The sequence below is a fragment of the Phoca vitulina genome, unplaced genomic scaffold (assembly GCF_004348235.1).
Source record: "Phoca vitulina isolate PV1807 unplaced genomic scaffold, GSC_HSeal_1.0 scaffold42, whole genome shotgun sequence".
Classification (NCBI taxonomy): domain Eukaryota; kingdom Metazoa; phylum Chordata; class Mammalia; order Carnivora; family Phocidae; genus Phoca; species Phoca vitulina.
Window position 1 is genome coordinate 948498 of NW_022589745.1, and position 15714 is coordinate 964211.

General features: G+C 52.0%; 1 protein-coding gene across 2 annotated transcripts in view; it reads right to left on the reverse strand.

Moving 5' to 3' along the window:
- PXDN (peroxidasin) overlaps positions 1-15714 on the reverse strand; it is a 76352-nt gene that overhangs the window by 30378 nt on the left and 30260 nt on the right. For both annotated transcript variants that reach the window (XM_032430027.1, XM_032430028.1), the window contains exons 2-7: positions 9583-9654; positions 8574-8645; positions 5209-5280; positions 2198-2269; positions 1763-1834; positions 864-1033 (exon numbers count right to left, since the gene is read on the reverse strand). In XM_032430027.1, coding sequence (XP_032285918.1) covers positions 864-1033; positions 1763-1834; positions 2198-2269; positions 5209-5280; positions 8574-8645; positions 9583-9654 — 530 coding nt within the window. The remainder of the gene's footprint in view (positions 1-863; positions 1034-1762; positions 1835-2197; positions 2270-5208; positions 5281-8573; positions 8646-9582; positions 9655-15714) is intronic.

Below are 15714 nucleotides of genomic sequence, written 5' to 3' on the forward strand. Positions count from 1 at the left end.
GAGGGAGCGGACACCAGACGAGGACACCCTGGGCTGGCCCGGGGGAATCTGCCGTGTGGGGCAGGTTTAGACTCAGGGGTGGCCGAGCGCGCAGCCCCAGCCTCTGTCCCAGGAACCAGTCCTGTCCCCGAAGTCCCACCGCCCAGTACCCCTGCTCCTGCACAGCGTGGCCCCCGACAGCCGGAGACCCGCCGTGCCCGGCAGCAGGATGGGCTCACGCGGCACAGGGCCCCCGACAGCGCACCCCGAGGCAGCTGCGTGCACAGCGAAGCACACACGTCTACGGCTGATGAAGGAATCCAGATGCGGACAGGAGAGCCGTGTCCCGGGCGGGAGACTGCTGAAAGCTACGGACTTCTAGCTTCCAGGACACAGACCTTTAAGACTTAAAAATGACGATGCTTTAGAGAAACTAATTTTAGCACCCCCCAGAAAGTGCTGCAATGAAAATAATAAGCGAAGGAGTCCTTGGGCACTCTAAGCAAGATTCTGCCCTGCCGTCGGATTTTGCTCCTTTTTCTCGTGACCCGTTTCTCGGTGCGGCCCGTGGGCACGGCCCAGCGGGCAGAGGCTCTGGGCGGCAGGGACCGCTGCCAGCCCCACGGGCCCCGCCCCGCGAGCACCCGGGAGTCGGGCCCAGCAGCTGCGGCCATGGGGGGAGCGGGAGACACAGTGCGTTCCAGGAACGGGGAACGAAAGCTGGGGAACCCAACAGTTGCTTACAGATGCTCGTGCAGACAGCAGCTTTGCCAAGGAGCGCGCTGTCGGGTCCCACCAAGACGCGATCTGGGGACACCGACACCGAAGGCAGGCCCTGCCCGTGCTGCGCCCTCCGGACGCCTCCCTCCGTCCTGCTCACTCACCACAGTCCAGCTCTTCGGGGGTGATGGTGGCCACCGAGCGCCCCTGGATGCGTCGAGGATATTCACAGGTGGCGGCCGCCTGTGCATTCCCCGACTGGGCGTAGGTCTTGAGCAGATCCGCCAGCCACAGGATTTCACAGTCACAGTGAAGCGCGTTGGAGTCCAGCCGCCTGACGGGAGGAAGACAGGAAGACGTGGGGTCGAGCACACGGGCCCAGGCCCACGCACCCCTGGCCCCACGTCGCGTTCTCAGTGCGGCGGCTGACGGCCTTATCAGAAGGAATCCTGAACAGCGAGGACGGCTGTCTCAGTTCACTGTACCTGCGTGGAAACTACCCTTCCTAGCCTGATTCTCCACTTCCTGACATCGAGCCCCTCTCACACCCTCGGGGACGGGACGGGGACGGATGGCCAGCCGCAGAGCAGCCCCACGGCCACGGGGCAAAGCACAGGAAGCACCGGAAGGCGTCCGGTAACTGTTTCTGCCAGCACTCACATACCTTTATTCTAGTAAAGTTAAGTATTCGGTATAAGAAGAAGTATTTTTAGGGGCCTGGAGAATTTGGAGGCCAGCGTACTTAACGTCTAGCTGTGGGAACGCTTAGTACAGGGAACAGGGTAGAGTCCTTCTCCGAGGATCTTAATCCCACCACTGAAATAGGCAAAATGGGATTAAAAATTAATCTGAAGAATTTAAAACTGACTTTAGCAATGTCTTGCTCGCCTATGAACCGGTCGGTCTGCTGGCACAGTCCCCGAGTCACCGGGGCTCCGAGCCGCACCAGCTCCAAGGGTTCAGGGCCTCCTGCCCCTTCCTGAGAGGGACCCACGCTCCACAGCCCAGCACGGGACCGGTGGACGGCCGCGGGGACACGCCGCTGCACTGAACACATACTCACAGTCTTTTCATGGATTCCAAGTGATCGAATGTTCCTGGAACCAAATGTGTGATTCGGTTGTTATGTAAAAATCTGTTGAAAGAGACAATACAACAAACCAGATTTTAAAAAATCCTTCTTATATGAGTAGAAAACAGTATCAACAGTCAAATAAATCAGCTTTTAAAAAATTACTCAGTGATTCCATTATTTCATACAAATGAATCTGAGAATGTTATTTAGCCCAGAAAAGAACTAGGGTTTTTTTTCTATTTTATCACCATTCCCAAAGAGACAATTGTCAGTCCCGCCTCTGCATTGTGAGACAAGGAGCAGGGACTTTGCACGGCCAGTTCTCGGAGGCTTGAACAGCCTCCTCTCTCCTGCAGAACCTGGACGGGGCGACGGCCCAGGACCGCGGGCGGACACGGGCGGGTGGGAGGAAATGCAACTTACAGCCTTTCTAGCTTCGGCAAATGTCGGAATGACTCTGGATCCAGAGTTTCTATCTGATTAAAGTGCAGATATCTAGACAAGTGTAAAAAAAGAGGGAGAGAGAGAAAAGAAAGAAAGAGCTTTTAAACAGTTTTACTTTTTGCAGATCTAGATTTCCTGCTCAAAAAAATGTTTCCTAAGTCCTTTCAAATTCATATGTCACTAACTCTCTAGATTTCCTACACTGTGTGGAAAACAAGTGAAATCATCAAATACTAAGATTAAATACAATTAAAACGGCACAGACCGTACGACTGACCGGCTGTCGGTGACTCTGCCCGAGGCCCCTCCACGCCCGGGGCCTGACCACGTGGCCGTGACCTCCGTGCAGTACGTGGGCCTTTGCAGGAAAAAAGTCCATGTGACCTTCCCTACAGCACATAGGTAAGTAGACGAATACCTTCATTCAGTCTTCTAACCTCTACGTGAATTTAGGGGGGAGGAACTTACACTTCAATTTCAGACTGAGCATAGGATTAGCCACAGCAATGATGAAGAGTAAGACCCTGTGTTTCCTCAAACGTGCTCAATTATACGAATAAACAGCGTTCACGCTTCTTTTGCTGTTTCCTTACTTTCCATATATTCATACATTTTTTGGTACAACTAATTTCTCCTCATTTTCCTGAATATTGCTTTTCTCACTGTGAAAATCAGTGTTTTTCCCCTGAGGTGAAACAATGGACACGGACTTGGACGTGGCCTTGTGCTGGGGATGCTTCTGCAGCGAGCCCCCCACCCACACGAGGAGGAGAGAGGTCTCCGCCCTCCACGGCTCGCTCACGTGGGGCCCGGCAGAGAGACAGGGACAGACGCGAGCGATTACAGGTTTCATCACGAACCCAAACACCAGACAGAGAGCGCTCTCGAAACGCACCCTGGACCCCTTAGAGACCTTCACTAACATTGAAGTTACTGGAACTTCAAGGTCACCCAAGTTCAGTTGCCCTTCCTAGCCCGTCCCTGTCTCCCTGGCCCAGCTCCCCGGGAGGGCGCCGCGGTGACCCCGAGTCGGGAGGTCGCAGACGCAGCTGCAGAGCCCACAGAGCTCAGGTCAGACCCACACTTGCCTCCCGTGCCTCCCGAAGACAGGTCCCTGCCCATCGACCTCCACTCCAGGGTGGGAAGCCTGGGAGCAGGGTGCGCGGGAGCCCAAACGGGGGAAAATCCGCACTGAGCGGCCGTCACGGGAGAAGCCTGAAGGAGACCCTCGTTAGCAGGCAGGCTGGGCCCTGGGGAGGCGTCCGGGGAGGAGAGAGGAGGAGGGAGGGCCTGCTGGTCCTGATTCACTGCGGCGTGTTCCTGTTGCCCACAGACACAGGGCTGGGCCCGCGAGCTCAGGCCAAGAAAGTGCCCACAGCTCCAGGCAGCCTGGGTGCCACCACCCTCCCACGGCCCCAAGGTGGCCGTGGGTCCCAACGCCAATCTACGCTCTCTGACTCTGGTCACATGTTCACCACACAGGACGAGGAGGGCCTCCCGGAGCCCACTGGAGCCCACGCTCCACCGACTCCCAGCAGCTTCGGGCTGGCAGCCTCCGGAGGGTGTGGAGGGGCTCCTGGCGTGGGGAGGGGGAGCCCGGGCAGGAGCCACCCCCCGGGCCACGGCACCATGCACACCCACCAGGAACAGCCTCATCTCTTCACACAGCACCCTCCCTGCGGGCGGGGAGCTGGTCCTAAGTGTCTCTGCGTCCCGTCAGACACTCGCCGACATTCACGGAAGGAGAGCCACGTCTCAGTGGCCCAGACCCTAACTACCTAGCCCGGGGTTTTGAAGGCATCCTGAGCCAGGACGCTTAGTCAGACAGCCTGCTCCAGGCTCCTGGTGCAATGGAGCCTCCCTACTCCCCAGACTCTGCCTCTTCTCCGCAAAGATAAACCGACTCCCGCCTCATCAGGGTGAGCACCACCTGGTTCTAATTTTTTCAGCACATTTAAATCAGACACGGTTTTCTGGGTGTTGGCTATGATTATCTTACTGCCCCCACCCCAGGAGAAGCGTGTCAGATGCAAGAACTCTGTCCTTCGTAGACTCTCCATCCACCTGGATGTTTTCCAGACACTCCCATGTGTTTCTGCAACCCTCTGAACTCTGGTCCTCCCCAAAGCGGAGATCATACAAACCTGACGTACAACTGCTTCCCAGTCCTACTGCACGCCGCGCACAGTGAGCTCAGCAAAGCAGGTCCCACTGGAATAAAGACCCACCTAGACCCACGAGCATCGTTTGTGCTTCCGAAGCACCTGATTTCGGGGGACCCCCACCCCAGCTCTGCCGTTGCGCTTCTGGAGACGCTTCTGTGCCCGGCCAGGAAATACGCAGACAGACGTCAGGACGCGTCACAGCCCACGGCCCTGTCCAGCCCCGTGACTGTAACTGGATGGCCATCTGAAACTCCTCGGAACCACTTCAGCCCAAACAAACCAGAAAAACTCCTCTTACCAGGAATTCTACTCAAAAATGAACATGCTGACTTCATATGCCACCAAAGAAACAACATCCAACATACACTAACTAGAAACACACGAAGAAAGTTTATTTTCTCCAGAATAACGACAAAAAGCAGAAAGTTAGCTGGATGTGTGGGGAGTCGCAAACAGGAAACAGGGTACAATGAAAACAACCTGCTCGTCCCGCACTGCCCCGGATACTCCTCCCCGAAGACCTTTCCTCGTTCGCAAGTCTGTCTCTGCTTTACATCGGGAGCCCCGTGGAGGTGGGGGCCGCTCAGTCTCACTGTTCTTTGGGTCACGGATGCTCGGCATGGGCTGCCGTCAGCAGAAACCAGTGCCGTCCATTCCGGGGTGGAGGGGGTCGGACAGAGCCGCTCTTTCCTTTGGCATGCACACACTCCCTACGTCCCCGTTAGTACAAACATGCATCGTGCAAACAGCAGACTTAGTTCATCTTCCTACAAGAGGCAAAGGGGTGGCATCCAAGACAGCCGAGGACGGGAGACGGGCACTTACAGTTGTTCTAGAGGGGCAAGTCCCTTGAATGCTTGCCTGTCAATTGACTGGATCTCATTCTTGTACAGATAACTGAAACAAGAAACGGGGAGCGTTAGCGCGCGGCCGCGACTTCAGAGGGAAAGAAGAATTACGCTGACACATGGAGGGGGTTTTCAAATTAATGACTGTATTAGAATACAAACAGAACATTTACACGGTGGTGTGGCTCCCCTCGCGGAGGTTCCCGGCCCTTCCTCAAAGGAAAGTCCCCAAACGGGAGGTTCTCCAACCACCGCCTTGTCTTCCAAAAAGTCACAGGCTCTGGAGTGTGGCTTGTGACTTGTTGACCATGCACGTGCTCCAAAGCTTGAAGAAAACAGAACCACCTCCCCACACACGTGATGTGCATTGACTGTAAGATTCCACAACCTGCGTGTTTTAAGATACCCAGGAACAACTAGGGGGGCAGACGATACGAAGCCTAAATGGGTTCTCACCCACCAGAATCCTTCTTGCAAAACAGAAGCAACAAGGGCAGGTCGGAAGAATCACAGAGTTGGCCCGCTGCCTGTTTTTATATGGTCTGTAAACTGAGAATGGTTTTATGGTTTTCAGTGGCTGAAAATTTCAAAAGAAGACTAATAGTTCATGACACGGGAAAATTACATGAAATCTAAACTTCAGACTCCTAACAAACACGTCTCTGCGGCAGCAGATCTCGTGAACCCCGCCAACGTCGTGGTGCGTCAGACGTGATTTCTGTGTCAGGTGCAGAGACGTGAGCCCTTGGCGCTTCTCCCCAGCCGATGACCTCAAACTCCACGCCGTCCCCACCGTGACGTCAGCAGGCACTTCTCTGCACCCCGACACCGGCCGGCTGGGCTTCTACCTACTTTCTTCCGCAAATACACCTGCTCTGTCTTAATGCCGTGCCCCTGCACGCTGCGTTCCCAGGACAGTGTGCACCGCTGCACTTTAGCTCACGGTATTCGGGGCAGGCTTGTTTCACAGGACCCGCTACACCGTCTCTAACTGCCACCGTCCCGCTAAGTGGCTGTCACTTCTCCCTCTGCACAAATCAGCTGCGGTGACCCCGCGGAGAGCTGCAAGCCGCGGCACGAACAGGCGGCGCTCACCCGCCGGTCCAGAGCCCGGTGCCCACAACAGAGGCCTGACGTGGCAGGCACTTCGCCAGGCCGCGTGGGTGTGAATCCTCCAACTGCACCCACTAGCTGTGTGCTCTTGAAGACGGTATTAAGGTCTCTGTGCCTCAGTCTCTTCCTGTGTAAAGTGGAGAGAGCAGCCCCTCAGGATCACCGAAATTTAGTATTTCGAAAGCTAAAAGAATACGGCCTGTCCACTGGCAACTTCAGTTCTGGAGGGAGCTCCTGCTCCCCCATTATTACAAACAGGGTTTCTGGGCTCACTTCTCTAACACAACAGAGCAACGGCCTGCCGGTGCATCGTCACTTGGCACACACTTTAAAGACAACGGGAGTGCGAGACAACTGAGCCCTGCTGATACGGAAGAACATGTGTTTAGAGGACCTGGGAGCACCCTCTGTCTTCGTAAGAAAAAAGGGCACTGGCCATCTTCCGATAATGGGTTCTAAAGAGTACTCTACTCCACCACAGAGTCCACTTTGAACAGGAGGCCCCTCCCCGGACTTAATCGCATCCTTTGGAAATATCAGTTAAGGGGAAGGTTTACACCTTCCTACAAGTAACTAGGGTTCCAGCAGATAACCAGGACTCAACTTCTAAAAGCATGGACTAAATATAAAGGCAGAAATAATCAGTAAACTTCATGAGAGCTCTCAAATGTTTAAATTGCACACAGTGCCCTCTCCTGCCGAGGATGGGGATCAAATGGGGAAGTGGGACCCCTTCTCACCCCTGCTCCTGGGGTCCCTCCTCACCAGGGCCCTTACCCCCTGTCCTGCTGACCACGGCCCAACCCCTCCCCAGTGACCAGGTGCCCTCCACCAGTGGGCATCGTGGAAATGGGGGGGACGGCGAAGCTGGGGCACAGGTGCCTCGATGGGGAGCCAGCCAGCAGGCGAGGCTTACTAAGTATTACTTAAAAAAAATCATTTTAAGTGAAAAACAAGGTATCCCAAACTATTTCACACTAAATATGTTTGCAGGTTAAATAATAAGTTGCTCTTAATTAATTCAAACCAAAAGCAAAATACAAAATAAAAAACAAAGTGACCCACACACAAACTACAGATGCTGGTTATCACCTAACTGAACCTGCTTTCTAAGAAACCAAAACCTTTCTTCTGGAACTTGTATAGAACTTAAAATTTAAAAACAAATCAAATAAATAAAAACTCAAGAATAAATAGAAGGCCTTTTCCTCATTTTTAAAATGAGCAACAAGGCTTAATAATTTTCATACATTATTCTATTCTATTCTATTGTAAAAATTAACAAAGTATGCCGAAAGTGATGGAAAAATATTTATACCTAACAGTTTCGATTACTATCACTGAGGAATATATATTTCTATAAACACAGTAAAGTGATCACTTAGTTAAGAACCAATGACATCTAAAATCATAGAAGTTTCAAAACACACATCTAACAATGTGACTTTATTTTAAAAATCAACATGACTTATAGACATTCAGGTTCACTTATGACATAAATTTCCCAAAAAAGTCACTGATCTAAATCCCTCATTAAAATGGTTCTCTTTGAAAGGTCATCGAAGTCTTACAAGTAAGAATAATTTGCTCAAAGCACAAGACACATACTTTTATCTATAACCAGGAATGTAACTGGAATGTCTGCCTTACGGCTTCCAGTCCTAAAATAAGTGCTTGCAGAGGTATTAAGCCGGCCCTTGCCCGCAAGGTCATCTTTTAACCTGCAAAACTCATGTTTTAAATGCTCTTAATTAACTAAAATCAGTTTTAAAAAGCAAACTACAATTTTACTACCTAAAAATAAGAAGAGGTGAAATCACTCGGAGGAAGACTGGGAAATTAGCAGACGAGTGAAATTCTCACACTTCGCCCACAGCGGGAGAGGCCTCTGGAAACCGTGCTTCCATCTCCTGGCACGTCCACCCGGCACGCACACCAGCGAGGGGCCGCCAGTCACCGGCTCCCACACCACCTTCCAGGGCTGTGGCTTTAATCTCATTCCACTTACTTTACTTACGGCTGAAGACACACACACTAAGCATCACGCAGCGCAGTTTTAACTCATTTTAAAAATCCCAGCCAAAAATTCAGTCACCTTCTGAAAATGGACCCTAAGAGACGGATGTATTTATATTAATTTGCAAGCTGCAAAAAATTCAGCTCAGTGATTAAACAGTCGATATACAAACAACACAAGCTTTGGGGGAAAAGGACTGATTGTTCACTTACAGATATTTTAAGTTCTCCAGGTCTTCGAATGCTCCGCTAGGTATGCTCTTGATCTGGTTATTGTTGAGAAGCCTACGAGAGAAAGTCTGAGTATGAATTACAACCAGCACCCCTCTGAACCCATTGTGGGAACGCATTCCTACCGGTTGGATTCAGGTACGGACCTCAGCAGCGACACCGCCGAGCGCTACATTCACACGGGAGCGTTTCAGCGCTCACCCTGTGATGACGCGTTTCCTCAGGGCATGGGCGTCCCTGTCATCGCACACCAATCCCCTCCGTATGCACACCGACCAAATTCCCTCTCCGACGCAAAGGAGTAGCTATCTGTCCTCCTGTCTGTCGGACTGTCCACCTCAGCTGAGTGGAAGGCCAGTGCAGGGTGGTCTCACCAGGGTCGGACCGCCCCCCAGGCTCCCAGGGCCCTGCCTATCCCCCTGTGCCCACAGCCGCCCTCCGGAGCAGAAGAACCAGAGACGCCAGCCTCCTGACAAGCTCAGGATACTCGACAGCAGCCCAGGTCAGCCGCAGAACCTCTCAGCGCCAGTCAGGCCCATTCCCTTCGTCTGTCCATCCTTGAAGACTAAGCATGGGTGCACAACTGGATGGCGCCCCCAATCCTCCTGGGTCCAGCTACCCAGGAGAAGCCCAGGCCCCTCCTCCTTCTGATGGGGCGTGTGAACTAGTTAGCACAGGTGAATGGATCTGGCCCAGCTGGGGACTGAGTTACTACTCACAGGAAGAGAAGGGGATCACGTGGCCACTGGTCTGGGTCACAGCCACTTATGAGGACCCACACAGGTCCACGGATGTCAGACAAAACAGGACGGCGGCCAAGCACAGGGTCCACAGGCCTGGCATCTTGGCGCGCATGTTCTGTTCTAGGGTCCCCAGTCCACTCTCCTCATTCGTGCCCCTGACCACGGAAATCAGGGCTGACCACAGGTGAAAGGTGTGGTGATTGCTATACTTGTTTCCTACTGGGTCCCAATAGAATGTTTGGACTTACAACGTATTCAAGTTTCTCAGCTTCCTGAATGCCCCAGGCTGGATCTCTCTGATTCTGTTAAAGCGAAGATCCCTGGGGAAAAAAAACAAAACAAGAAATGCATTTATATAGAGAAGTATGCAGTCATCACTGGTCCTGTGTCACCTGACTCAGTTCCAGCACGACGATAAGACATTTAAGGAATTAACCTCACAGCTCATTCGTTGGACCAATCATCTCTTCAGTGAGGCTAACTGCATAATGATAAATGAATATTTATCTGCATGACAGGGCAGCCATATCACATTACAGAAGTTTGTTTAAACAACACTTACGGGGAGATAAAAACTTACTCTAACCCTACACCCATCTTCTGCCAAACCTAAGGTCGTCAAGCCTTCCCCAGACACAGGATCGACCCACACATACTCCACGGAGCCGCCCCGGCACCCACTCCAACAACTTCTCGAGCTGGAATTCGGCGGTTCATCTGCGAACTGCCCACAGTGTCCTCTCAGGGACGAGTTCAGACCCAGCGTCCGTGAACTGGAAAGATCCACGCGTGCAGCGTGGATCCTAACTCAGTACTTCCAGGCAGCTTAAATAGTTAAATGTGTGCTGGGAGAACAGTTCCTGATGTTTCAGGAACAGAGGGACGACCTGAGCAGCCCAGGAGAGAGCAGAGTGCGAGGCCACGTCCACACAGAGGCTGCCGGCGCCGTGGGGGAAGGGCAGGGCAGCTGGTGGGGCGGCCCCTCCGCGGGACAGGCGCAGGCTCGGCCCCGGGGCCACGAGCTCGGGGGCAGAAGGCATGCAGATGTCCATTTCTACCCTCTGAATTAAAACCCATCAATTAGATTAAAGTAAAAAATATAAGATATATAAACTCAATTAAAACCTATAATTTAAATTTATAATTGTAATGTTTATGAAAGTCACAGAAAAGTAAATGAAAGGCCACTTTCTTTACCACAGAGTCTTAGAAAAATTAAGATGCCTTGCTCACAGGCCCAATCCCCGTAACAGTGCAGCAGGATTATCGTGGGATCAACTGGGAGACCCCCATTCACATGAAATCCAACTCCAGTGCCTCAGAATGGACCTGATTTGGAAAGTCTTTGCAGAGATCAGCCAGTCAAAACAAGATCAACACAGTATGAGGACGGCCCTACTCCTGTATGAGTGGTGTCCTTAAAGAAGGGGGAAATTTGGAGACAGGCACAAGGGGAGAGGGCCACATGAGGACTCCTGTGGTTCCACCACAAGCCAGCAAAGGCCGGGGGCTGTGGGAGACGGGGCGATTCTTGCCCAGCACCCCGGAAGGACCCAGGCCTGATCTCGGGCCTTCTGCCTCCAGAGCCGCGAGCCTTTGTGCTTCTGCGGGAGCTCCGTGTGCGGGGCTCGGCGCCGGCGTCCCAGGAAACCCACACAGGCTCCTGGAGCAACACTTGGTCTAAGTCAGGAACGACGCTTCTCTCCTGACATGTTCATGAACTTTTTAGGAATCTGATTATTTTGAGCCAATTTAAGAGTCATAAATGATTTACAGAATTGGTTCTAGTCTATGGTGCGATAAAAGGCTTTTCAGAAAAGTATTTAAGTCGCTAAAATGAATTGTGTTGACTTAGGAGTGAGCAAATGAAACATGGAACATTGGGGCATCTGCGTCCTGGCTCTGGGTCGGGTTTCAGGGTAGCGGAGGCCCCAGGCATCGGTCTCCACCTGCCCTGGGCAGCTGACCTGGCCCTCACCCCGGGGGCTCTCCCTGGTTCCCGAGAGCCACCAGCATGCTCTTCCGGGAACGCGCCTCCCCTGCACTGACGTGTGGCTTTTAAGGAGAAATTGATCTACATGCACACTAAGAACACTGCAAGTGCGTCCACAGGGGAGGTGCTGAAGCCAGGTCCCCAAGGGGAGGGCAGGTGCGTCCAGAGGCCCCGTCCCCCGTGTGGAATGTGGGGTCGTGGTTAATGAGCAAAGACTGGCTAGCTGGGCTTTAGTGTAAACACGGTGGTGGGGAAGCTGTCTCCTGGCATGTAACAAACACAAGCTTTCCCAGGACTTGGACAGACGCCCCGGGGCCAACGTGGAGAAGGCACGCCCTGGAACGTGAGGGGCCACGCGCTACGCGCAGCAGAACCGGTCGGGACATCGTCCAACCAAGACGCCAGGCCTCAAGTCCTCAGGAAGGACGGTGGCGTGGGCTCACGCAGCTTCTGACGCCTCTGACACAGAGGGGAGCAACACGGAAACCTCGTGGAGTCTGGAACGCAAGCCGCTGAGGGACAGAGGACTTGGCCACCTCCTGACGCGCCAAGGCCAGCCCGCGGGTGTGAGGCCCGTGCCAGGAGCCCCGGGGGACACCTGGAGAGAGGCCGCCGCGCACCCCGCGGCCACCGCGCACGAGCTCAGAGCGCCTGAGTGGGCCGGGCCTCACAGAGACCTGGGGTCCAGGGAGACCCACGCCAGATCTGAACGACCTCGGGGGGAAGCGGAGTTCAGTGCCTTTAACACACCGGCACACGGACTACACACTGAAATATGAGCATGTCTGATACACAGCTAAATAACGTCGGTAAAATTAACCTGCTTCCAATTTTTAGTGAAACTTCTGCAACATCTAAACTTACATATATGGTCGCATCTTATCGTTCAGCCTCTTTTCAAGCATCCAGGCCAGCTCCCGGCTTCCCAGCAGACAGCCAGAGAAAGACCACACGCCCGCCCAGCCAGGGAGGGGCACATAGAGGCCCCCTTCCCAACAGAAGCAGAGAAATCTAAACAACAGAAAGGAACCAAACGGAGATTCTGGAAGTGAAGCACATAACAGCTGAAATGTAAAGTCCTTGCATGGACTTAACAACGTCTTGAATAGGGCAGAAAATGGGGTGAGCTTGAGGGCAGGATGCCAGGAAGCGTGCAGTCTGAGGGACGGAGGGACAGCACTTGTGCTCTCAATATAACCTTGTATACATGAGGGGCCCCGCAGAGATGGCCAGCCTCGGAGAAGTCGCAGGAGAGGTGGTCAGGGGCCGCGTGGCCCGGACCCGGAGAGACAGGCCCAGGGAATGAAGATGCCATGGATTCCCAATAGGAACCAAATTCCAAGTCATCACCACAGATCAGAGAGGCTGCGTTTTACCTGAACTGATTCCCACTCTTAGGAAGTATCAGCAGGGATTTATTAATCCAGGAATGGTGAGGATGCTCTTAAGCAATGTTCTCAGTGGCGTCCCCTGATCAGCAGCAGCAGGAGCATCCCTGGGAACGTGCTAGAACAGCCAATTCTGGGCCCCACCCCAAGTCTGTAGGATCAGAAACTCTGGGGGTGGGGCCTGGTAGTCTGAGTTTTAATAATCTCTCCAGGAAGAGCAAGGTGAGGTTTGAAAACTCTGCCTTTCAGTAATGCTGGGAGGCGGCAGTGTGCATGCGAGTGACTGCATACGTATTTACGAGTGTGCGCACCTGTGTCGGATACATGTGCGGCATCCGCACACACATGCACATGCATATACACACGTGTGGACATGTGCACACATGCAAGAACACGTATGTGCACATGCATGAACGCATGCATGGAAACACATACACGCACACGCATGCACAGCAGGTGTCTGCTTGTCCCCTCTGCTCTTCCTCCACATTGGATCCTTAGGCCCATTTGTCATCACTGACATAAAGCTTACGTTAAAGGCAAGCCAATTAACCAAGTTACACTGTAAGTACCCTCCCCCCATTCTTTAACTTTTGAAATAAGGTCTACACGTGCCTGGAGAGACAAAATGTCTAAGCCTACAGAACAGGACCACAGGAGATCACGTCTGTGTTAAGTGCTCCCTACACTGTCAAGCCTTTCGTGGACATCCATGGCGGCCATCGCCTGCGGGTTCTGATGGCTTTCCCAGACCCCCTCACTGAAGGCACGAAGCACATCATCGGTGGCGATCTCTGCACTGAGCAGTCGCTACACGCAGAGAATCTCAGGGTAGTGCAGGAAGTCACTCAAGGGCTCCTAGAAATTATGACTTCAGGGCAAGATCACGGTGAGCTTCATGGTCCACCTCCACTGTATGTGGCTTCTGACACGTGAGGGCATGGTAAAGGTGGTCGGTTTTAGGAAGGAGGAGGAGAATTCTCATTAGGTTAGAAGAAATCCCTGCATTTGGCAAACAAGGATTCAGAAACAGACAGATCCGGCAACGAGCCCCCAGTCACTCACTCGTGAGTAGCAGGACTAGAGCTGAAATCAGAATCTGCTGCCAGGGCTCCCCCAGAAGCCTGTGGGGAGGAGGTATTTTCACCCCTGCCGGTGGGGTTCACAGGCCGCCCCTGCCCCGTCGTGCTTACATTCAGGAACTCCCCAAAATTAATGCTAAGTGTTGCCCCTTCCGACCTCGAGGAAGTGCAGGCCCAGAGAAACCCTCTCAGCATGCAGAAGGGCCTGGAAAAACCATGCAAAATCAGCAGGATTCTGCAAGGCAGATCCTCAAAAACAGAAGTCGATTTACACTTTATATTAAAAAGGCTAACAAACTCCTAAGTTCACAAAGCAAGAAGTTTTAGGTGATTTGCTTTGTTTTAAGGTTTCCATTATTGCAAACTACTGAGGGAACCAAAAACCTACCAGAAAAAAGCAAAAACAAGAAACTGAGCACCTGGAGGGTCTGGGATGCAGCATCTAAGTTCTGGTTCCTAGTCAGCGTCGTTATCATAATTCTTGGCAGACCGCAGAACGGCCACTGATCAGAGCCAGAAGAGGCCACAGAGACCCAGTGTCTCTCTTGTCTCCTCCCCAGCTTGAGCTCTGGGACCCCTTCTCAGCAACATTTCCAAACCACTCAGCAATATTTAGCTAAATCACAAAAAAGTTGTAAGAGAAAATAAAAGGGAATCATTAAAGTTTCTATCATAAAGTCCACCTTGCCATAATCTTTGGTGATTTTTAAAATACTTTTTTCCCATTCACTAAAGTGACACACATTTTAATTTACCTTTAAATAGAAAAAGTAAAATAGAAATAGGAAAAATTAAAAATGATTTATCAACAAATTCAAAATGACACAGTATGTCCTGTTTGAGAACCAAAAGTATTTCAATTCAATTTAACCCTATCAAAACATCGAAACTTGACAACAGCTACTTCTATGATATGATCACGAGAACTTTTTTTTTTAATTTATCTGACAGAGAGCGTGCGCACACGCATGAGCAGGGGAGAGGGGCTGAGGGGGCGAGAGAATCTCAAGCAGACTCCCCACTGAACACAGAGCTGGACGTGGGGCTCGATCTCATGACCCTGAGATCATGACCTGAGCAGAAATCAGAAGAGTCGGATGTTCAACCAGCTGAGCCCCCCAGGTGCCCCTTGACCATGAGAACTCTTGCATTTCGCCCCTCCTCCAGCCGGCTTTGTGCTTCGGGGCCACATCCAACCAACATGCTGCTGGTAACTATTTCTCACAAATCGCACGTTTTAGAAGTGAACTGTCATTATTCTCTGCGCACTTCTGTTACTACCTTCTCTTTATTTCGTCTGGGTTTTTTTTAAAGTATTGGGGCACTTTTATGTTAGGTGAGAATTCTGATCACACAAAGACCACAGCGTTAAACATCATCTGGACGCTAACTTCAGAACTAGCCTCATTTCCATGCTGCTCGCTAACTGGAGCAGGAGTGGTCCCTACGGAGCCCACACAGTGACCGATGCAGATCCTGGGGGGCTGTGATGAGTGTGCTGGGCACAGCGGGTGCGTCTACGACTCAGACCTGAAGCTTCTGGAAGTGTCCGCTTCACAAGGAGACTTTAAAAATTAGGGTCATGACAAATACAGCGGGCCTTCTGAGGGCATGAATCCAGACACCAGCCCCAATTTCTCCAACCACTGGGGACACAGACCCTCTCATCATGCCACCCTCTTGAACCCCTACCAAAAATGTTAAAGAACTAGAGATTCATGACTGTTGTAGCTTGGAAAACAACACCCTAAACCCAGCCTTATGGTTTCTCATTGATATTTGGCTGGAATAAAGTGACTTACATTTCTGATACTAATGTATGCCTTTCAGACACTGAAGGAACACCTAAAATGTGTGTTTTTTGTGGTAAAGAGAGTGCTGTGTTGGCCTAGGAGGAAGTCACACGCAAATCCATTG